This window comes from Periophthalmus magnuspinnatus, chromosome 22 (genome assembly GCF_009829125.3).
Source record: "Periophthalmus magnuspinnatus isolate fPerMag1 chromosome 22, fPerMag1.2.pri, whole genome shotgun sequence".
Taxonomy (NCBI): Eukaryota; Metazoa; Chordata; class Actinopteri; order Gobiiformes; family Gobiidae; genus Periophthalmus; species Periophthalmus magnuspinnatus.
The window spans coordinates 9,464,051-9,485,418 of record NC_047147.1 but is presented as its reverse complement, the minus strand read 5'-3'; the positions used below and the strand labels follow the sequence as shown (position 1 = coordinate 9,485,418).

Here is a 21,368-nt window from a genome sequence, read left to right as displayed (position 1 = left end):
ATACCTTCTTGGCACATAACTTGTCCCTTAATTTTATAAGGAATTTTTGGTGACAGAGCGAGGTATTTCATTTTGGAACTCACTGCTGCTTCCCGTATTTTTCTACTTATCTTCTCAAATTTTTCCCCCTCAAACTACCATTTAAGTGATGTTAAACTATGACAAATATTTATCATATTTACTATTTCCCAAACTAAGTAATAATTACAAAAAGAGCATTAAAACCTCATGTGGACAATTAAATCTAATAGGCTTTAATATTCGTGCCTCAAATTTCTTCAGCTCCTCCTTGGCCACAGTGTACAGAACATTGGAAGAGTTTGGCAGAGCAGCAGTTTTCTCTGAAGTCGTCAGCCATTCATCGTATCGGGAATAATCTTCCAGAAATTTCTGCCACAATTTCCATGTCTCCTCAATCCTACAGAGAAATAGCAATGACACAATGCTTACATAAGAATTGTCTGAACTTCTTGGGTGAGAGGAAAATGTGTAATAGAAAATAAGAAAGAAAAGTATTTGTGTTATCAATTATTTGTAGAGACTTCTTTCTTTATGTAATTTTTGTGCCCCTATTTGGCTAGATAAGAGTTGGACTGTCAGTGTAATTAATTTAATTATATTATGAATTATATTACATTACAATTATTAGTCCATTCAGTTATCCAAATCATTATTCAGAAATTATGTCTTCTAAAAAGTAATAATAAACCTCTGTCCTTACCTGAGGCGCCTCTCCATGGACAGGGCGCAGATGCTCCTCCAGCGGCGGTCCAGGCTGCGTGTGGCCTGTTGGATGGAGTCACACTCGGCGTCAGTGGCACAAGCGTCACAGTCATGTAGCAACACCTCACACAGGTTCAGGACAGAGGCCACCCCAGTGCTGTGCTTCTCTATGTCACGCTGAAGCTCCTGTACAAGGGAATAAGTCAGAGAAAGGATGTAAGGAAACTAATAAAATATAGTAACTGATTTTTTTCTAAAATAGTTGGTTATGAATTTATTTTTTTTTGGACACTGTATCCTTGGTATTCACTGTTTTATAACTACAAATAATGTTTTAGTCTTAATTGGAAAATGTTTCTGCAACTTCAAAAGTATATTCTAATGAATGAGGACACTGATTAACCAAAAGGAATCAGTTTAGCGTAATAATAACAATACCTGTTGTAGATCAAGTTTCATCTGTATTTCCTGATATTCACAGGTGTCGTACGTGATTGGTTTGGAGAGCTCTGTTTCAATATGAGCCAACCAGGACCGAAGACTGCTCATGTTTTTGTCCAACTGCTGCACAGCCACAAGAGTTTCCTTCAGCTTCTTCCCTCTGTAACACAAAACACAAATAAGTCTCAATACTTGGATCAATGAACAGACAAAAAATCTACAAAATGTCATTCTCACCTTGCTCCAATGAGATCCAGAAGGTGCTGCCATCGATCACTAACTTTGCCCAGTTTCTGTTCGATCTCTGCAGCTTTGCTTTGGTGACTGGCTCGGGCCAAACGTTCTCCTAGTTCATGCAGGTGTGATTTGTTCTGTTCGACCAAAGTTATTTCCTCTTGATAGTCCTAGGATAAGAATAATGCATTAGAGTAAGCTTAGTGAAAACACAACAAACCGATTAGCCATAATAAGCCATGACTCTAATCCACTAATTCACAATATAACACAACATTGGCAATATTCTTACAACTAAGGGTCCTGATTATTGTTTACATAGCACCACATGTCTTAACACCAACATGTGTCAAACTAATCAAATTTTTCACTTTTTAAGAATGTTCCCAAGGAGCAGTAATTTTAAAATGTCTAATGTACTTCAGTTGTCAGTGGTCACAGTGTTATTCCTGATGGGGGGTTATATGCAGTACAAAACTATAATAAAATTGAAGCCTACCTTGCGTAGCTTATCAATCATTTCCTCGATGCTGATGTCTCCGTTCTGGGACACCTTGCTCTCCATGTTTGTCAGCCACTCACACAGCTCCTTGTATTTCTCATTGAACACGGTCCATTCATTCAACTTTTCACACACCTGTTGTCTGCGCAGAGACAGCTGAAGAAAGAAATAACACCATAACGAAAAGCAGGTCTGTGCAGAGCATTAGATCAATAGTATAAAGCGCATTTGCATCTAAGTGTCAGTTTCCTGTGTGCAGAGAGCTTGCAGCACACAGGATGTACTGTGGGTTTCATGTCATCCACTCTACAGTATTGGCATTTCCTCTTGAAGACAATTTCTATAAAATAAATTTAAGTTGAATACTGACCAACTACATATTTTATTTTAGACAGTTCGATTAGATAGTTAGATTTTTTTTCTCTATATTGCAGAAAAATACAAACTGAACATGGTATCCTTTATAAAACAGCACCATCTTCTGGACACTGTACAGCATTTTAAATTTGAGTGTCTTAATCAGTGTGTTTTAAGTGAAACTTGTCAACAAGAGAGATAGATTGTCAGCAATTTGGAGATTTACCTGGTGACACATTTCATCCCATTGTCGATGCAGCAGCTCAATTCTCTCCTGAAGAACTGAGAGGTCTTCTGCACTGATGTAACAAGACAGAGACTCTCTCAGGACTGCAAGGTGAGCCAAATCCCCAGTCCAGCCATCAAAGGTGTTCTCTAAATCCTACATAAAACGTGACAATAAAATAAAAGCTTTGGGGTGTTCCAGACGTCAAACACAACAAAAGCACTATAACTCAAATGGTTACCTCCCAGCTTTCAAATAACTGAAATCTTACTTTGCAGCGCATTTGTTCAGCCTGTAGATCTTCATGATGATCAGGAAGAGGCTGTGAAAGCTGACGTTTGAAAGCTCTCAGTTTCTCCAGAGATGAACAAATACCTTTCTCACATCTCTCCCAGTCCTGTATTAGACACAGTTTAAGAAATAATCAAAACAATATTCCGTATAAATCACTAATAACCAAAATTCATAATCTCAAATTACAGTCCTTTGTTTAACAACACAGTAATAGCATGGTAACTAAAAGAGTTATCTTGGTATTAATATCTTGGTAATACATGGTAATTTATAATGGAAATTGGTATTTTTATTTATTTCATTGTAATATTATGAATATAACCCAGAACGAAAACTGCAAAGGAAACAAAAATTATGGTTTATAGTAATAGGTATTTGTAATAAAATTACAACTGCTATTAATGAACTGCTAATTGTAATTCACTTGTAATAAAATTAATAGTTGCAGACCTTGAGAAGTATGACCAGCTGTTTCCTCTGCTCCTCCAGACATACTGTAGCTTGTTTCCATCTCTCCTGTATGTCTGTGAGCTCGGCCTGAAGAGCCCCCTCTGCTGGGCTGTCAGCGGAGAGCAGCAGCTGTCGACCCGCTTCCACTGTCAGGATGTAACTGCCCTGCTGCCGCTGGAGCACCTTCTCCTTCAACTGAAATATAAAAGAATATGTATTTACGGAACTGTAATTCAATATGACTGAATGCATTCACACATGTTGAACTTGATTTACAAAGTCCATAGGATAGCAGACTTTGTAAATCCAAGATGAGGTGGACAATTTAAATTTACATGCAATTTTGTTACATTTCAAACGTAGTACAAGTTAGTAAGTTGAAAACAAAAAAGTCCGTTTACCAGAAGATTCATTGCACAGAACAGTGAGCAGTGTGAAAAAAGGGGTGACGAGTAGAAAGAGACATTTTCTGAGCAAGGAAATTTTCTTGTGACATTGAAAGAGTCAAGACAGCCTGCTGTAAATAAATAACTTGCCCATAGTGGACCATATAAATAACAAATATTAAACATGTACAAATGTGGAAAATACTAAGGGTTTGTCATTGTTAATTAGTGATAAGTAATTTTAAGTTATTGTCAGCTATTATGTTTTACCTGTACAGCATCTAGCATGGATCGTGCTTGTTGCAGTGGGATAGTAGCCCCAGACTGAAGCGCCTCTGTGGGATGGGACACTTCCAGAAGCCACTTCCGTAACTTCTCCACCATTTCCCTGTAGCGTTGCCACTGTCGGATCAGACCATCGATGATCCCCCTCCTCTGCTGGGCACGACGCACCACGCCCTGCCACTGGTTACTCAGCAGGGTCAGCTTCATGTTGAATTCATCTCTGTGTAATTCAAATATAATGTTTTTTTCAATATTGCTTTCAAAAGTGCTTTCAATATTTTAATAATTAGAGGCCTATAATTCAAACCTGTCATCCACTTGGCCTTGTTCCAACATTCTTTGTCCATCACTAATTATTGAGTGAAGAATCTGCTGGCGACTAAACATCTCAGCTTGGAATAACTACAAAATGAACAATAATTTTGGATTAATAAAATACATAAACTAGTTCTAAAAAGTTGTTACAATAAAATCTATAGATTTATGGTCTATAACTGAACCCTGACCTCATGGGCCTTTTGTTGCTCCATCAGGCTTTGAAAGTTTCCCGAAATTTCCACAGCAAGATTTTCTTCTGTTTGGACTAAAAACTCCATCCAAGTTTCACACTTCTCCAGGAAGGTTTGCTGTTGTAACAGGAAGGACTGAAGTTTGCTGCAAAGAAATACAATAAATAAATAAATAAATAAAATAAAGCTTAATTGAAAGGCAAAGGCATTTTTAGATTATAGAAACCACAACCACTTATTCACAAAGTACTGTGCAGATGTTCAACAAAAATCACAATAGTTGAATAATTTCTCAATCGATTTCTAAATGTAATACATTAAATCCATCTATCATCCATCATATCATTAAGTTGAGTAATTTGATCCAGTTAAAAAAATAAAATAAAAATATTACCTGAATCTCTCTGTGGTCTGGGCAGAGGCAGTTGTCCAGCTCCGGTTGAGGTTCTGCATGCGCTTGATTTCTGAATCGTTGAGAGGAAGTTTGTATCCAAGTTCATTCAGACGCTCCAATTCAGGGGCCATACAGCTGAACTTAAGCATCAGTTTCTGCAAAATAGAGAAGTAAAGTTAGAACACAAAACAATATAGATACCATTTATTTATTTGTTTTATGTTGAATGTATTTTATTTTGTGTTGAACTGTGGGAACCTTGAGCTCGTCCATGCGGCCCTGGATGGCAGTTAGATCTGTGGAGCCGTTTGGGTCTTGGATCTTCAAGACCTCCTCTGCCTCAGTGATCCAGTTTCCAAGTGAGTCCAGCTGACCAGTGAACGTCTCATAATCATGGACCCCCGTCTAGTACAAAAAAGGGTGAGAACTGGCTCAAGAATATATATATATATATATATATATATATATATATATATATATATATATATATATTTTTTTTTTTTTTTTTTTTTTTTTTTTTTTTTTTTTGGAGTATAGGCTGAATTGAAACTACTTATTTTGCCGGATTAATTTTTTTTGTTCTTATAATTAGGTTATGACTTGTCTGATCATAATTATCAATCAGCTAAATTATTTTGACATCCATAACTCAATACATACCTGAAGTGTAGTGAGCTGGCGGTTCAGAGCCTGTTCCACAGCACTGACCCTTTGGCACAGAGAGAGGTGATCTGATTGAATGGCTGATGCCGCTGATATGTCCACCTGTTGTTTTAGCTGTTTTCCGAGTTCATGAAGGACCTGTAGGGAGGCCTGGACTGGAGCTTGGGATCGCAGCACCTCCTAATCAAAAAAAATATTACTGCATTTCATACCATATCAATAATTTAACACATATTAGATCAAGTTGACTCACAGTGCATTGGTGGATCCAGTTGGAAACTTCTTCATCAGCAATGTCTTTGCTGCTTGCAGTCTTAAGGAGCTGGTCTGATTTCTCCTCCTGAAGTTGGACACTGCTGCAGCTCTGGTCGTACAGCTCCTTGTAACGCTGCCACAGCTGGAGAAGGGCTTTGCTCAACTTAAGACGCTCTGCAATCTCCTCCAGTAACCCAGTCCATCTGAGTATAAACATTACCATGGTTAGCACAATGGTTACTACTACAATACTGTGCTGTTAAAATTAATCTCAAGGGCATAATATAAACATCAACTTTCATTGCACAAATGTTCGACAACTGACTACTGTGTATAAAGACTAAAATGATCAGTTTTTTTGTTTTTTTGTTTTTACCTTGCATTGACATCTTTGAGAGCATTGTTGAGGGAGTCTGATACAGAAGGGTGACACTCCTTTAACAGCTGGTGGGTGACAGCACCAAACTTCCTCAAGCTGCTCTCCTGTTTTTCCAGATCTTCTTGCAAATCCTTAAAAAAAACATTGAACATTTCGTATTTCACTCAGCTAGGTAGTCTCTATTCTCTATTGACTGATGGTAACAGAATTAAGTGTAATTAGGTGGACATTTTAGATTTTATAATTTAATTACCTGTAGACTTTGCACCTGCAGCTGAACAGCCTCAAGCGATCCAGTAAGGAGGCGAAACCGTGACACAGAGTACCTTCCCTCCATCAGGTAACCATTGATCTCCTCTGAGGCTTTTTTATATAAGGTCCACTGATCCAGCACTGACTTCAGGCTAATTTTCAACTGCCCAATCTGGAATGAACAAATTAACTGGTTAGTATTACATGTAATATTAAAACCCACTGGTAATCATATAAAGTTGTGATCCTACCAGGTGGTCGAGGTTGGCCCAGGTGTGATTGACCCCTTGCAGTGTCTCCATGACGATAGCACAGGCCTCATCTGTTTTATTCTGGACCAGAGCACAGCCCTGTTCCTCAACTCGCTCCAACTCTTTCTCCTTCTCCTTTATCACGTCCTCCATTTCCTGCAAATACAATATGTGTGACTAATATGCTAAGGCAGGAAATTAATAAACCAACATTCACACAGCATCAGAACAACACATATCACATATTTAATGAGAGAAGATAGGGTCCCTGAGGCAACTGAGTAAACCACTGTCCAGACCTTTTAAATTAATTTACACATTTTTACTCAAATACATAACTCTTATTTTTTTATATAAATTTATGAACTAAATTTTACCTGGCAGTCTTTAACTGCATTTTGTACAGATGTGAGGTCTTCTATCCGGTGTTTTCTCTTCAGTCTCTCTTCTTGGGTTGACATCCAGGACTTCAGAGCTTGAATACTGCTCTCATACTCCAGCCACATGACCAGCAGGCCCTCCAAGAACTGAATCTGTTGGTGGGTCAGATCATTTTCATTGAGTCCGTGTTAATCCATTTAATTAGAGGGTTTTGTTTTTTTTGTTTTTTTTTTTAGCCTTCTTTATACCCTTTCATTGATGCGTCCCTGTAGGATTTGCCAACGTCTGTTCATGGCTCCAAGTCTTTCAGCGAAGTCTGTCTTATCGCTGCGTTTCACCTCCACCTCCTGCCCACTCAGTTGCAGCACGGACTGGTTCACAAAGTCCACCGTCAGCTGCTTACAGGTTAGATCAACCCGGAAACCCTAAATAGAAACAAATCAAACTATATTTGGAAAACATAATATAATACTTTTTTTTATCATTGATGACACAGTGACAAACTTAACTTAAACTTAAGTTACAATTAGCACCTTGCCTGCTTCCCTGATCACCAAACAGACACTGTGCTAATAACACAGGTGGAAATGGGTGTAGTGTATTGCTTATGGACATCACGGCGAGAGAGGATTGAACCAAAAACCAATGGTAGCTAAACTACTGGTACCTTGTATTTCTGCAGGTAGTCCTGAATCACATTTGAACCAACTGCACTCTTGAGATTTTCCTCATCTTCTTCGATGACATTCTCCATCAGTGATATCCAGTTGAACAGTTCAGAGATAGCATGGCGCGAGGCTAGTTTCTCCATCTGGATCTGAAATAAATAATGAGTTGTGCACTCAGTAATGAATTATCTGTACAAAATCAGAAAGTACTACTATGGTTATTATATACTATAAAGAGTATAAATAGTTATTCCTACTACATATTTGTGGTTCAAAGAGGCTATGCTGTATATGTCAGGAAAGACATTGTTTCTTTGAACAGAAATGTCTAAGGAACAAATTGTCACCCAAAAAAGAGGAAAAAAACAATTGGGCTCATCAGACTATACTAATAGAAATTAACACAGACATAATAATAATACACAGACATAAGAGGAATTAAATGACTCATTGGGAGCATGAAAAGCTATTTGTATCAGTGCTGAAACATATTAAAACTTTTGTCCAGTTGAAAGAATAAAAGTATCTTTTGCTATTTACCTGGTGCAGTTTCTCTTGGACGACTGGTATCCGTGTGAGCAGCTCAGTCCATTGTGTGTCTATGCGGCCCAGCTCAGTCCTCAGAACCACTGTGTCCACCTTCTTCAGTCTCAGCAGCTGGTTTCCCTCTGACACCACTGAAGCCTTCAGGCTTGACTTACCCTCTACCTCTTTGGAAAACTCCTACAGAAGTCAATTAAAATTCAAGCAGATTAGAGCACTAGAATTAATAAGATGTGGCAAGATCAATATAATTTTTGAAACAATGTTTTGACTATTTTTGGCTAATCTGGTTTAGAATTGTTATTTCAAATTATAATGTGTAACAATTAACATGATGATTTGGCACAGGTTTTAAATTAGTCCAAGCATGAAAGAAGGGTATATTTACATGGATGAGAATCTTGTTTTGACAAAAATCTGGGATTGATTTTATGTTTTCATCTATGAACTTGTGGTTCATACTCTGCAATTATCAAATAGATCAAAAGTAAATTTACCAGAAAAGCTGTGAGATGGTCCCTGACGGTCTCCAGCTCTTGAGGCACTAACACAGCCTGAGTGTTCCAGAACTCCAGCCGCTCCAGAGCTGACTGCAGCCACTCGCTCAGCTCTGCACACTCTCGCTGGTATCTACAACATTATACAATTTACTTAAAGGTGCACTGTATAACTTTCATAACAGATGGTCCGCCACCTGCTTGTCACCATGGAGATGTAATTGCTTTGCCTAAAATATTGCACAATATGTATCTATCTTCATGAACGCAATTAGATAACACCACTAGATCAAATTGCAGGTCCAATCTGTGGAGAGACAAGCATGGTTTGCCAGCAGTAATTCAAACTGGTGGCTTAAATTCACACATAGAGCATGTCAGTAAACCAAGCAGCACAATACTATAAATAGAAAACATAACGATAAGGGACAAATCTTGCAATTGGTTGTAGGCAAAACACTATATATTGTGAAGTACAAAATGTGGGTCTGACCTGCTCCAGTGTTTGAGCGTTGCCTCCAGTCGCTGCATCTCCTTGTTGACTTTTGTGGTATTGTTGATCCAGTGCTCTCCTAATACAGCCAACTGATTCTCCAGCCCAGGGCAGCACACAGACTGTAGCAGGTGTTTCCCCTCATCCAAAACCTGGTGGAGTCTGTGCTGGTGCTCCGTCAGTCTGCCCTTTAAACCCTAGAGAAACCAGATGACCATTAGAGACAACACAACACAATAAGTGACTATTTTTTACTTCATTACAAATATAAATGGGACTGAGGTAGAACTAACATGAGGTACATAGCAAGACTTGACAAAAGATTGCCCAACTAGACCTGCCACAAAAACAAATAATAACAAATAACAATATCATTTTTCAATCAAATATGTTATGCAATTGAACCAATAACACAACATATAGTATGTATTCAACAGAGTAATTACTGTGACGGGCATAATATTAGTTATTGGAAAACCTCTTGTTATACCTGATACAGTGAAATCCTCTCTACCAGCTTGTCTTCAGTTTCCTCGACCAGTCCAACCGTGGGCATGCTTCCCTCAACAGCCTCCAGATGTTGAATCAAATACTGGTAATCATGCGCCAAATGACACCAGGTCTAGACAAAAAAAAAGATTATAAGATGAATTAATTATAAAGAGAGAAAGAGAGCTTGCAGTAAAATAACATTTGTATTGTCCTTACATCATGTACACACTCCAGCTCCACTCCTTTACTGTGTGCTTTCTTGAGGATTTCTTGAGCCTGGGCCATAGTCTCCTCTAAAGCCTGATTCTCTTTGGGAAGCATAAGGGAACTGATCTTTCTGAAGTACGTTTCGGTTAAAATCATATGTGTCTCCAAACCCTGGAAAAACTCCTGTCAAAAGAATAACACACCTTTATTACAAATAAGGACTTAATTAAAAGTATATTGCTAGAAAGTAAACAAAATAACATTTGTAGGTTTACTCAACAGTATATCAAAGAGTAAATTTATTAAGTTACAGAGATTTATATAGTTGAAAATTAATAAAGTCATTTGAAAATATGAACAAAGAACACACAAATAGTGTATTACAAAATAGTTCAAAGATGGTTTAGTATTTAAAGTTGATCTAACCTTATGTTTGTCCAGGTGACTCTGTACTTCCTCCACAGAGCTGGCAATGACTCTGTGGTCGGCAGCCATCTTATCTTTGGCGGTGTCCACCAGGTCGGCGAGGTCCTGCAGAGCTCGATCGAACTGCTCCTTCAGTGCCATGTTCTGATTCAGACCACTCCTCCGACAACCAACTGTCATCACCAGCTCCTCATATGAGTCCTGAACAGTAGAAAGAATATAAACAAAAAAGTACAAGCAGTTATGCAGGTTAGAAGAGGACATGTCGAGGAATTTTAAAACAATTTATATCAACCTAATATTAAGTATTAAGTCAAACTCAGTGACTCTTTCTCTCTCTTTTAGATATAGATATATTTTTTTCTCATTACCTGTAGCTTTAACAGTTTGTTGATAGATAGTTGATCAGCTTGTAACAATGCTCCTCTTGTTTTGAGCTCTGTGATCCTTTGTTCAAAATCTTTCAAGTTCTCCTCTGCATTGGCAATAACCTAATAAGAACACCAAAGTCAATCTAATTTGCTTTCGTAAAATTTTGTATTGATTAAAGTGTAAGTTTCTATCACTTCCTTACCTCAAGTTGTTTGGAGGCTGGCTTATCCATGGCTCCAGCTAAGGCTTGTAGAATCTGGCACTTGGTCTCAATAAAAGCAGTGTGGAAAAGCTGCAACTCGGTCTAAATTTTAACAAAAACTCATCATTGTACAAATAATTGAAATATCAGCTCTGACATAATAAACAATACAGCAACTAATAAAATATATTTCAACCAAAAAGTATTTTATGATATGTATGCAACATCTTAATATGATAAACAGGACACATTTGTACATTGTACATGTAATGTGATCAATTCTCCAAACCTAACCCAACCCCAAATGAAAAGTAGACGGTTAGACTAATTCTGGCACAGTTACAGAAATGTTCAAGAAATACATTGCCCCCGTTAAATAAATAAACCAATAAAGTATGAAGTTTGTAAATTAATTTTCTATCCTATTATCACATTATTATGATGCTGTGAAGTTACCTGGAAGGCAGTGAGTTCCTGCGCCCTGGTTCTCATGTGGTCACAGCGCTGGCCTAAAGCAGAACCCAGAGTCCCTAGTCTTTCTTTGAGACAGTCCAAGTTGTCCTCCAGCAGAACCCGGTCCTCTTGCCTCAGACTGGAAGACCCCACTAACAAAGACCTACTGAGCTTCACATCCTCCGTCACATGCATCACGTCACTTTCCATGGTCTGTGGAGGAAAGTTCAGCATAAATTGAGAAACTAGTATCGTAAAGGTAATTGTAACCCACAGGTTTATGGGCAAGCCCATTTGGAGAATTAAGATTCCTTCCACTGTATATTTTCTCTTTATATTTACTATGATGTACAACTTTGCATTTATATGCTCAAAACATAGACCATAGAATACAACTATAAAAAGGTATGTTTACATGTGTAATATATTCAGCAAGCTAAGTATAGGACTACTGTATTTATGTAACTTGACAATTTTTGTGTAACTAGGTCACATTTGGCATGTCACCGTACCTCTTGTTTCTCAAGTTGTGTTTCTGCATTTTCAGCCATCAGCACTGAACCAGAGAAGACATTGTTCTCCACACCATCGAGCCATGAGGAGGTGGTGGCCACGGCTGTGTAAAGCTGCTGCTCCATCTGCGCCACCTGGACCTCTCCACCAGGCTAAAACACAGTAAAAAAACTTTAATACAATACAAGTTGCAGTGATTAAATATAAGAGCAGTAATTTACCTGATCTGTCATATCTTCTATTGTTTGTCTGAAACTGTCATAGAGTGTTTTCAGAGACAATTTGTCAGCTTGAGTTTGTCCTTTAAACAATGGGCCAGATGTGGTCACCCGAGCACGAGCATAAACCTAGAAGCAAATATTACATGCAATTGGCCATTGCTTGACATTGATAACTGTAACGGTGTATAGGATGAAATTGCTGCAACATTAAAACATGCCATACATTTCTATAAGTCTGTACCGGTTGTTTCTGGTCCTGCTCCAAAGTCTTCTGCAGAAGCTGTAGTTTAGTTTTTAGCTCCAGTTTCAGACTTTCCCACCTCTGCCTCATCTGATCATGGGCAATCTGGGCTTCCTTCTCGACCAAAACCTCTGGTGAAAAAGGCTCTGCCAACCTGAATAAAAAATATGGATCAAATATCTACCCATCTTGTGTAGTACAGGTATATAGTATAGTTTATTATGTAAAAGGTAACCTACACAGCAGTGCTTGGAGAGGCCTGTCGAATGAGGATCTCTTCTCCCCGACTTGCCACAGACTGAAGCAATTTCTTTTGTTCAGCCAACTGTTCTTCAAGTTCCTTTTATCAAAATGCATAGAATCAATGGACAGTAAATACTATTTCAGATCTTTCATTATGGTTAGCTGCCCAATACCTTCTGCCTCTGCAGTGTGTCCTGGTGCTGCTGTGAGCGAGTGGTCCGGGCCTGGGCCAGCCAGTCCTGCACATTGGGGCTTTGAGATTGACTAGAGTCTGACTCACTGTCCTCCTGCTCCTGCAGCGAGCCCTGTGCCAAAAAAGATGAGACTTCAAACAGTGATACAAGATGGTCATAGATTCAATGTAGCTCTGATGGTACATTATGAAATATGAACACAGTGTACTCACCTGAATGTTGCTCTGCTTGTCCTGTAGCATCTTCTGCAGCTCCAGAAGTCCGCCCTTCACTGTGCTCAGTTTTCGGCTCAGTCTCTCGGCCTCCTCCCTGGTCTCAGCACGCCCCTCCATCAAGAGACTGTCACTATGCATGGTCAGCTCGGACAGCGCCTGCACCTTCTCTTCGATCTCCAGCAGCATGTTCTGGAGGAGCAGGAGCAGAGACGCCAGTTCAAACATGGCTGCAGGCCTACACGAGCTCCAAACAAGAGCCAGTACAGGACCACAGCCCTTAGGACAGGAGCCCTCCCTGCCCCGTGGACAGGGAAAGATGGCTTTTAGTCTTCATCTTTGGCCCATCTCTGCAGTGTCTTCTTCTGTGAAGCATGTTACCACTAATCCTATACATTCCATCTCCAGCAAAATCACTCAGCCATAGAGAGGATTTCTAATATCAACTTCCACTGCTATCCCGCTTAACCAAATCATTCTCCCACAGCTACAACCAGCCATCTATAGCTTGCTAGTCCATTGCAGCAGCTAACTACGCCTCTCTAGGATTCCCCTACTTGGATATTCAAACAGCTTTGCTTCACACACCAATCCGTGCAGAAGTATCTGTTAATCTTCAGGAAGTCACCACCCCTGAGTGGCGACCCTGCTGTGAACACACCTCCCGCACACCGATACATTTGCATAATCTTCTTAAGAGCGGTGCTTCAGACTGTTAGAGCCCCAGCCATCTGAATTTACCTTCTTACTGCCCTAATGCTCTTGTTTATCCGCTGCAAGATTTCTGCTCCTTATGTGATAAGGACAGTACAAATAATATTTCTGGCCTATCATGAATACTAATTGTGTTTGTTAAATTAACTGGCTTGTTAACTTAAATGTTTTTTTTTTTTAACTGTGACTAACTTGATGAAAAAGTTTAAAACACTAAACAGCAACACAATGTAAAAGTACAATTTAATGTATATATTGTCAGTGTAAATTATTAAAATTATTAGGGGAAAGTAGTAGTAGTAGTAGTATAAGGACTATATAGTTACCTTCGTCAATAGCAATTGACATTGTACTAGTTTTATAAATACTAGAGTAGCAATATAAGCAGTAAGCATATTACTAGCTACACATATTGTGGATTTAGCAGAATTAAAAGACTGTGTAACTTGAATAATGACTTCATCTAAACTAACTGGCCTGTTTATATTTTTTCAATAACATGCCTCTAGAGGGAGCTCTTACCTGACAGTCTGTGAGGAGTTTCTCCATCTCCTCTTCCTCTGTAGGTGTGAGCTCCAGCAAAGACTCAGCAGTGGTCTGGGCCGTGCTCAGCCACTGCTCCAGGTCCTCCGCCTCAGTCAGATACTGGTAAATGGCCTGCTCCTGACGCTGGCCCTCCAAACGATCACTAACACACTCCTGGCACAAAAAAGTGAGTAAAAATGATGTATGACAGAACTAAAGTACTATTACCAGCTAATTGTAACGGGCACATGTTAGAATAGATTGATTTACAAAATCACTTAAAACCAAACTTTTTGGCTCTTATTGCTACTATGGAAATTTATATGGAATATGGAATTTTTTTTTTTTTAACAGTTCAAAAGAATGTATCCTAAATTCTGAGTTTGCTTCTAATGGTAAAATGGTACTCACCTCCAGCTGCTGTTGTTTCCCTGACGCCTTCATGTGTATTGTGGCCATCCTCTCGGCCAACACAGACAGAGACGACTGCATGGCCAGCTGGTCAGCCATCTCTGAGTCTACAGAATCCGACACAAGGTCCTCTGTGAAGTTCAATTGCAGCCTGTCGATTTCATCCTGAACTGTTTGGATTTCCCTAATGATGTCCTGCAAGTAATATAATAGACTAGTTCACATACATTCCCCTGTATCACTTTAAATGTACTATGAAAAAACACACAACCATTTAAAAATTTAAAACATGTAAAAAACTTTGTAAAGCAACTTTATGTTATAAAAAATCAGTCTCATAAACCGTTATATTAAAAAAATCATATTCAAGAGTTGTAAACATCTCAAGTGAAATTATTTATGTTTTATGAGGTATAGTCAGAAAGAAGGAATAAGTTATTAAAGCTACCATATGTAATAAAACTGGCTGTCCCACCCCCGTTGTATTCTCACTTTTCACTAGGTGCTATCTATGTTACTTCTGTCTGATAATGTTCCAGCTTTGGCCTGACAGAAGAAGACCACAGGTGAGCCTGATGGCCAGAGGAGGGTAGAGAAGAACTGGTTTCATATCTGCCGTTTACGGATAAAAAATCGAATAAACTTACAGACGGTAGATTTAAAAAAATATAATTAAAATCTGCCTTGTCAAATCATCCAAATTATGAGTTCATCCATAAATAAACTCAGTGTTTTATTAGCCAACCTGATGGTCTCTTATGTGGCTGTCAGGGCTGATATCTCCCTCTAGTGGCTCACTCAGTTTGTTTTCCAGAGTCTCCATTTTGGAAGAAATGGACTGGAGTGAACCCTGGTAATGCTGCTGCTTCTCTAGGGCTTCATACAGGGACCGCTGCTTCTCACTGATCTGAAAATGTAAAGATGGATGAGCATACAAAACATACATAACAATACTGGAAGCATAACTGTAGTAAAGCAATTACTTATAAAATGTTTTACAAAAATGTGAGCTTTAAAATCATGTTTGTCAGTGATCTAAAAACTAAACAATTTAAAGTCTGTATCACTGAATTCATTACTCAAATATACTATAATTTTATAAACATACCACATTTTTCAAACTCTCCCACGATCGCTGCAGGTCATCCAGGTGGGCCACGGAGTCAAACGTTGGGTCATACAGCTCTTGAATAGGAGCTCTTATAAGTGTTCCTCTTCCCATCTGAATGTAATAACACATACAGCAATTTTGAAAAACATAATTTAATCCACTAAGAGAACCCTGTTTGCACTAGAGGATAGCAGATAATATATGTAGTTAATATATACTCCAGTAATAATAGGAAAAGCAGATAGATTTACCTTGGAGACAGTGGGCTCTGAATAAGTGACAGGAGAGGGAGAGCGACAAACAGGAGGTGAAGAGATCTCACTGTTAGTGCCCTCCTCTCCAGACTCTTCAGTGACAGGAGACAGAAGCGTGTGACAGCGGCCAGCGGTCATCTAACAAACCACAATCAAGACCATGCAAATCAGAGCACACACATGCAATTGACATTGACAGGAATAAATCAGGAAAAGAGAAAATGTTGCACAAACACCATAGTGGAAAGATGTTATGTGTAAAAAATGTCTTACCGTAACAGTTTGTGAAGACAGTTTCTTTTTGTCCCCATCCAACTCCTCGGGCAGCTCCTCAACATCAGTCACAGTCAGTAACATGGTGGCATGCTTGGCCTTCACTGCCAACATCTTACATTTGGAGTTAAGGGATGCAATCTTCTCTTGGTATCCTTTAATTCGCTGTGCTAGTTCCTAAAATGTAGTAATGGTATTGATTCAATGCAACAGATTAAGAATATACCCCTTACACATGACACCAAACAATTAGACTTCAATAGGACCTACCTCGTGGTGTAGGATCTGAGCCTGTAGCTCCTGGATGTTGCTGGATGGGATGGGCCTGTCCTGAATGGTCCGATGTGCTTCTTCTATCAGCCCCTGTAGATCTCTCACCTCCTGTTCATACTGCTCATACTGCACAACTGCCTCCTGTTTGAGAACACAACAAGGTAAAATTACACAAGTGGGTAAATTTGTGTCAAGACATGATTTTACTGTATAAGCTTTTTGCTCAACTTATATAATGTAACAATTTAAAAAGCATGTATCAACTTACATAAACCTTATACATTAGATATGACCACGATTAGCAGTTCTCTACATTAACCGACAATAGTCAACTTAAATCTAAACAAGTTCATTATCAGTGGTAACGGGTTGATGAGACAGTGCCCCCTGCTGTACCTGGAGTATATTGCACTGTTGTATGGCCACATGCTGCAGTTGACTGGCCTCTTGCTGCAGCCTCAGAGCAGTGCGGCAGATGGCCAGGTTGGGCATCACCTCCTCTGGGACCCTCAAAGCGCTCTGACACAGCTGTACGGCCTGCACCTGCTGCTTAAAGCCCTCCATATCGGCCAATAAACGCTGGAAAAACAACAGAAGTTAAGTAGTATACAAATTAAGGTGACTATGTTTTCTTTTTTTTTTTTGGGGGGACTCACTTGTCTCTGAGCCAGCTGTTCTTTGAGGCTCTGTCGGGCCAGTTCTGGTGATGTCAGTGTGGCCTGGACTTGCTCCAAAGCAACATGTAGAGCTTTCACTTCATATTCTAAAGCTTCCATACTCTGACAAAACAAACATTATACACTCTTTAGATTTCTCATCAGCCACATACAATATAAAACATACTTGAAACATTGAGCTGTGTCAAACAAAAATGTGCCAAAGGACAGCAAAAACAGGTTAAAAACGGGTTAGAAAGTTAATGTGACGTGGTTTATAATAAAATATAGATACTTCTTCATAGCCTGTCTAGCTTGGTCTAGTCTAAACATCACAGTGTATGGGCAGGAAATGGTTACCTTGTATGCATCCTCCAGGCTCTGCAGGCGTATCTTGATGCTCTGTTGCAGCTCCTCTGTGTGTCGGCTGAGCTCACACACCTGTTGGCTCATAGACTCCACCTGCAGCACCTCAGACAGGAGATCCACCTTCTCCGCCATCGATTCAAGATCTCCATGAAGCTCTCGAGACTCACGAAGGACAGACTAAGAAAATAAATTTAATTAGCCTGACATTTAAACAATAGATCCATAATAACAAATCAAACAATAATTTGTTGTTTTGAGGCTGCAACATTCAACACTTTTTCCCTATGACCTATGAGTAACTTCTCTGGTCGGTGGTCACCTACGTGCTTGCATCCATGGAGATGATATTGCTTTGGCTGGACTCTGCCGTATGCCAGTATGTAATTTTAACTTTTCTATTTTGCATTTATTCAATTATGGGCCTTTATGTCTTAAAATTACCCAGAGAAACATGTATTGTTACTGTGAGGGGGGTCACATCCACAGATTTCACCCATAACTGTCCACCTTAAGGCCATACTATTGAACATTCCTAGGAAAATAATAACATCTACATGGAGACAATCAGGTGACACACCCTCCACCAAAAAAGTTACATAGTGTACCTATAATAAAACCCTTCATTGACCAGTAAACATATGGTCTCACCTGGTACAAGCGTATTTGCTCCTGAAGATGTACAGATGAGTTCCAGATGATGTTGGCTCTTACTAGACCCCTGGCTCTTTCAGACCATCTCACAATGAAGTCAAGCATCTCATTGTATTCATCTAAATAGCACACAGCCTAAAAAGAATGAACAGTTGCATATATTTATCAGAAATTATGATTTAAATAAGAGGCTGAAGTCTAAGATACCTTTTTGAGCCAGTTGTTCCTGCAGTCTGCCAGTCGGGACGTGTGGTGGTGCATCTCTGACAGTTTACTGATGGCGTCACTGAGTTGTTTGGCTAAAAATGGGTTTCTGCGACTGAAGTCTTGAACTGCAGCATCCAGTTCAGCAAGAGTCCGACCACAGGAGTCCAGATCCTCCACCAAGTTCTGAGGAGCAATAAGAGATTCAAACAAAATAAGCAAGCAGTACATATTGTAGTTGATGAATTTGGTAGGGTTACAGTCACCAACCTTTACTTCCTCTTTGGCATGATCCACATCGGGGGATTTTTCTTTAAATTTAGTTGAAACTGCTTTGAGTTTCTCAGAGATGTCATGGATCCTGGAGCTAAAGTTTTCTTTGATTTCTCTGGTTTTCTGAATCTCTCGTTCTTTAGAAAGAACCTAAAGAGTAAAATATTGAAGACTTGTATGTAATAACAATACATATAAAGTACACATTTATAAAACTAAGGATGTGACACAGTACCTGGTCCTCAATAGCTCCTAAGGCCAGGGAAACTTCAGCCAGCTGCATAGAGATCTCAGAGGGGAGTATAGTGTAGAGATCCAGGTACTTGCTCTGCTGCTGTTCTGCTAACTTATCCACATTCTGTCGATAACTGATCACATCTCCATGCACAATCTAAAACAGATCATCCACTTAAGATTTAAATGAAAAAAATAGATATAATAATTTGTTGTATTTTGTGGGGTGTACCTCAAGTTCCTGCAGTAAGGCATCGATATCTGGTGTTGGATTTAGCAATAGCTCTCTTGTTTCTTGAATCCACGTCTTTACAACACTCAGCTCCTTCTCCACTTCCTCTCTGTCTCTGAGCTCCTGAGCAGCTTGAGCTCGCTTGGTGCGGGACTGTGTCAGAAGGCTGTGGAAAACACAACAAGATTAATTAAAGTAAGTAAATGTAGCCCAAGACAAATTTCCTCTCAAAGTTTATCTAATCTAACCTTGTATACTGTATTACAACATAAAAGAAGTACCTCTCCATTTGTTCTTGCACAGCCCTGATCTCTCGCAGGCTGGGCAGTTCGTCCTGCTCACTTGTGGGAGAGGGCACTTCCATGTCGTGTAACAGACTCAGAGCGTATTGTCTCAGCAGCATCAGTGAGGAGAGCTCTCTCTCCAGGTCCTGGCTCAACAGCTCGTGTTGATCCAGGAGAGATAGAAGTGTAGCTTTAGAGGCCTTTTCCACAGCAGTGTCAGGGACCCGGCTCTGCAGCTCATCGGCTACTGCTTTCACCTTCACCATCTGTAAATGAACAGGTTTATTTATGAAACACATTTCAGATGAGACACACAGGCAAATAGTGCAAAATTTAAGTTGCACTGTGCAGGTTTCGAACATGTTTCATTCTAGGCAAAACAATATCTCCATGGAGAATCAAGGGTAAAGTCTTTGGTTAAAAATGGCATACATTTGGTAAATAAAATAACAAAAAAGCTATATTTTAGCTTTCTATAACAATAGTCATAGTCTACAACAATGTGTTATCTCATTAATTATCTGTGTCCTACCTTCTCTCTAAATGTCCACCACTCATGTGCAGTGTCCTCCAGTACTCTCTCCTGTCCCCGGGCCACGCTACGTAAGCGAGTCCATCTCTGCCAAACGGTGGTCATGGAGCGGCTGATGGTGGCTTTACTCGCATCGCTGCCCACCAACTCCAACTGAGAGGCCTGCTCCTCCAACTCACTCAGCTTCTCTTGGAAACCATTCACCAGTGACACAAGGGACTGTGGAAAAGGGTAAGTATAGTAAAACATTACACAATTAGGACACAAAACATAAAATAATGATAAGCTATTATTCCAAATATTATGGACTAGTTTTGGTGTTTTTACCCGATGGCTGCAAAGTTTGTCCTCGGCCTCTTGGCTTGTAGCTGCCTTTGCAGTAGAAAATTCAGTTAGCTTCTTCTCAGCTTCATTCATTAGTTCAATGACGGTCTGTCTGGCCTCCTGGTAGGACTTCCACTGGGCGACACAGCTATGAATAGATAGGACAAGTTTGTGCTATTCTATGATGTGTTTTAAGATTTTGATCACAATTTATCAACAGTCTATCTATAGTCAATATGGATGACCTGTATTAGAAAAATATGCAACAGGATTTTTGATTTATGTTTTAAAATCAAAACACAGGGAATATTTGAATGTATAGAATTTTGAAAACAGACCAAATACAAACACAAATTCTTTCATATAATAAGAAGAAATATTTCATTTTTTGTTACTGAAATTGCAATTGTAATTTGACTGACCTGATAGTTAAAACCTGACATGTTTATTTTATTATTCTCACTAGACATTCTAAAGCAACTTAGACAACAACTTAAACATTTTCATTTTAATCATACCTATGCAGGACATCCTGGTGGCACTGCAGCTGATCATGGACCTCCGCTCCTCTCTGTTTAGCTGATTCTACACTGACCCTGAGCTGCTCTTTCGCTGTGGGGTTCACCAGTGTCTGTAGCTGAGGGAGAAGAGTCTGCAGCTCATCTAAATGTATCAGAAACTCCTGCTCCGTGACCATGATGTCCTCCTGCTGCCTCAGACACTCCTCATAGTTCTCCACGTCCACGCCGAGGCTGGCTTGTTGGAGGAAAGACACGGCATCCTCCAGCCACTCACAGGCTGACTGCATCCGGAAGTGGTATTTCTGACATAGCACCAGGGCTTCCTCTAGGGTAATCTGTAAAAATACATTCAACAAATAAATAATAATGTGTCTGTTGCCCTTTACTGGTAACAGTGGAGCGAAAAGCATGCTGAAATAGCTAATAACCAGCATGGCTATTAGTAAGGTTACACTAGCAGATGTTTTGTAGTGGCTGTAATTAATGCATGGAAATTATTAGACTGTGTTTTGATACCCGTATATATGCTTTAGAAATGTAACAGCTTTTTTATTCATTTAACCTTCAT

At 39.4% G+C, this 21,368-nt stretch overlaps 1 protein-coding gene across 1 annotated transcript in view; it reads right to left on the bottom strand.

Annotated features, from left to right (window-relative positions):
* syne1b (spectrin repeat containing, nuclear envelope 1b) overlaps positions 1–21,368 on the bottom strand; it is a 77,003-nt gene that overhangs the window by 9,967 nt on the left and 45,668 nt on the right. The window contains exons 76-130 of the mRNA XM_055231305.1: positions 20,798–21,135; positions 20,283–20,427; positions 19,956–20,174; positions 19,421–19,689; positions 19,140–19,305; positions 18,909–19,064; positions 18,671–18,823; positions 18,404–18,586; positions 18,194–18,331; positions 17,537–17,722; positions 17,177–17,299; positions 16,917–17,099; positions 16,518–16,661; positions 16,248–16,424; positions 15,972–16,112; positions 15,718–15,831; positions 15,355–15,516; positions 14,610–14,804; positions 14,196–14,372; positions 12,960–13,151; positions 12,727–12,858; positions 12,550–12,650; positions 12,311–12,464; positions 12,070–12,195; positions 11,848–12,000; positions 11,339–11,548; positions 10,883–10,984; positions 10,680–10,799; positions 10,309–10,509; positions 9,892–10,065; positions 9,674–9,805; positions 9,184–9,380; positions 8,691–8,823; positions 8,191–8,373; positions 7,650–7,799; positions 7,231–7,407; positions 6,979–7,134; positions 6,602–6,757; positions 6,352–6,522; positions 6,096–6,229; positions 5,718–5,922; positions 5,462–5,644; positions 5,060–5,206; positions 4,802–4,956; positions 4,405–4,552; positions 4,206–4,300; positions 3,884–4,118; positions 3,228–3,422; positions 2,755–2,880; positions 2,484–2,639; positions 1,898–2,056; positions 1,402–1,568; positions 1,162–1,324; positions 722–909; positions 268–418 (exon numbers count right to left, since the gene is read on the bottom strand). Coding sequence (XP_055087280.1) covers positions 268–418; positions 722–909; positions 1,162–1,324; positions 1,402–1,568; positions 1,898–2,056; positions 2,484–2,639; positions 2,755–2,880; positions 3,228–3,422; positions 3,884–4,118; positions 4,206–4,300; positions 4,405–4,552; positions 4,802–4,956; positions 5,060–5,206; positions 5,462–5,644; positions 5,718–5,922; positions 6,096–6,229; positions 6,352–6,522; positions 6,602–6,757; positions 6,979–7,134; positions 7,231–7,407; positions 7,650–7,799; positions 8,191–8,373; positions 8,691–8,823; positions 9,184–9,380; positions 9,674–9,805; positions 9,892–10,065; positions 10,309–10,509; positions 10,680–10,799; positions 10,883–10,984; positions 11,339–11,548; positions 11,848–12,000; positions 12,070–12,195; positions 12,311–12,464; positions 12,550–12,650; positions 12,727–12,858; positions 12,960–13,151; positions 14,196–14,372; positions 14,610–14,804; positions 15,355–15,516; positions 15,718–15,831; positions 15,972–16,112; positions 16,248–16,424; positions 16,518–16,661; positions 16,917–17,099; positions 17,177–17,299; positions 17,537–17,722; positions 18,194–18,331; positions 18,404–18,586; positions 18,671–18,823; positions 18,909–19,064; positions 19,140–19,305; positions 19,421–19,689; positions 19,956–20,174; positions 20,283–20,427; positions 20,798–21,135 — 9,096 coding nt within the window. The remainder of the gene's footprint in view (positions 1–267; positions 419–721; positions 910–1,161; positions 1,325–1,401; positions 1,569–1,897; positions 2,057–2,483; positions 2,640–2,754; positions 2,881–3,227; positions 3,423–3,883; positions 4,119–4,205; positions 4,301–4,404; positions 4,553–4,801; positions 4,957–5,059; positions 5,207–5,461; positions 5,645–5,717; positions 5,923–6,095; positions 6,230–6,351; positions 6,523–6,601; positions 6,758–6,978; positions 7,135–7,230; positions 7,408–7,649; positions 7,800–8,190; positions 8,374–8,690; positions 8,824–9,183; positions 9,381–9,673; positions 9,806–9,891; positions 10,066–10,308; positions 10,510–10,679; positions 10,800–10,882; positions 10,985–11,338; positions 11,549–11,847; positions 12,001–12,069; positions 12,196–12,310; positions 12,465–12,549; positions 12,651–12,726; positions 12,859–12,959; positions 13,152–14,195; positions 14,373–14,609; positions 14,805–15,354; positions 15,517–15,717; positions 15,832–15,971; positions 16,113–16,247; positions 16,425–16,517; positions 16,662–16,916; positions 17,100–17,176; positions 17,300–17,536; positions 17,723–18,193; positions 18,332–18,403; positions 18,587–18,670; positions 18,824–18,908; positions 19,065–19,139; positions 19,306–19,420; positions 19,690–19,955; positions 20,175–20,282; positions 20,428–20,797; positions 21,136–21,368) is intronic.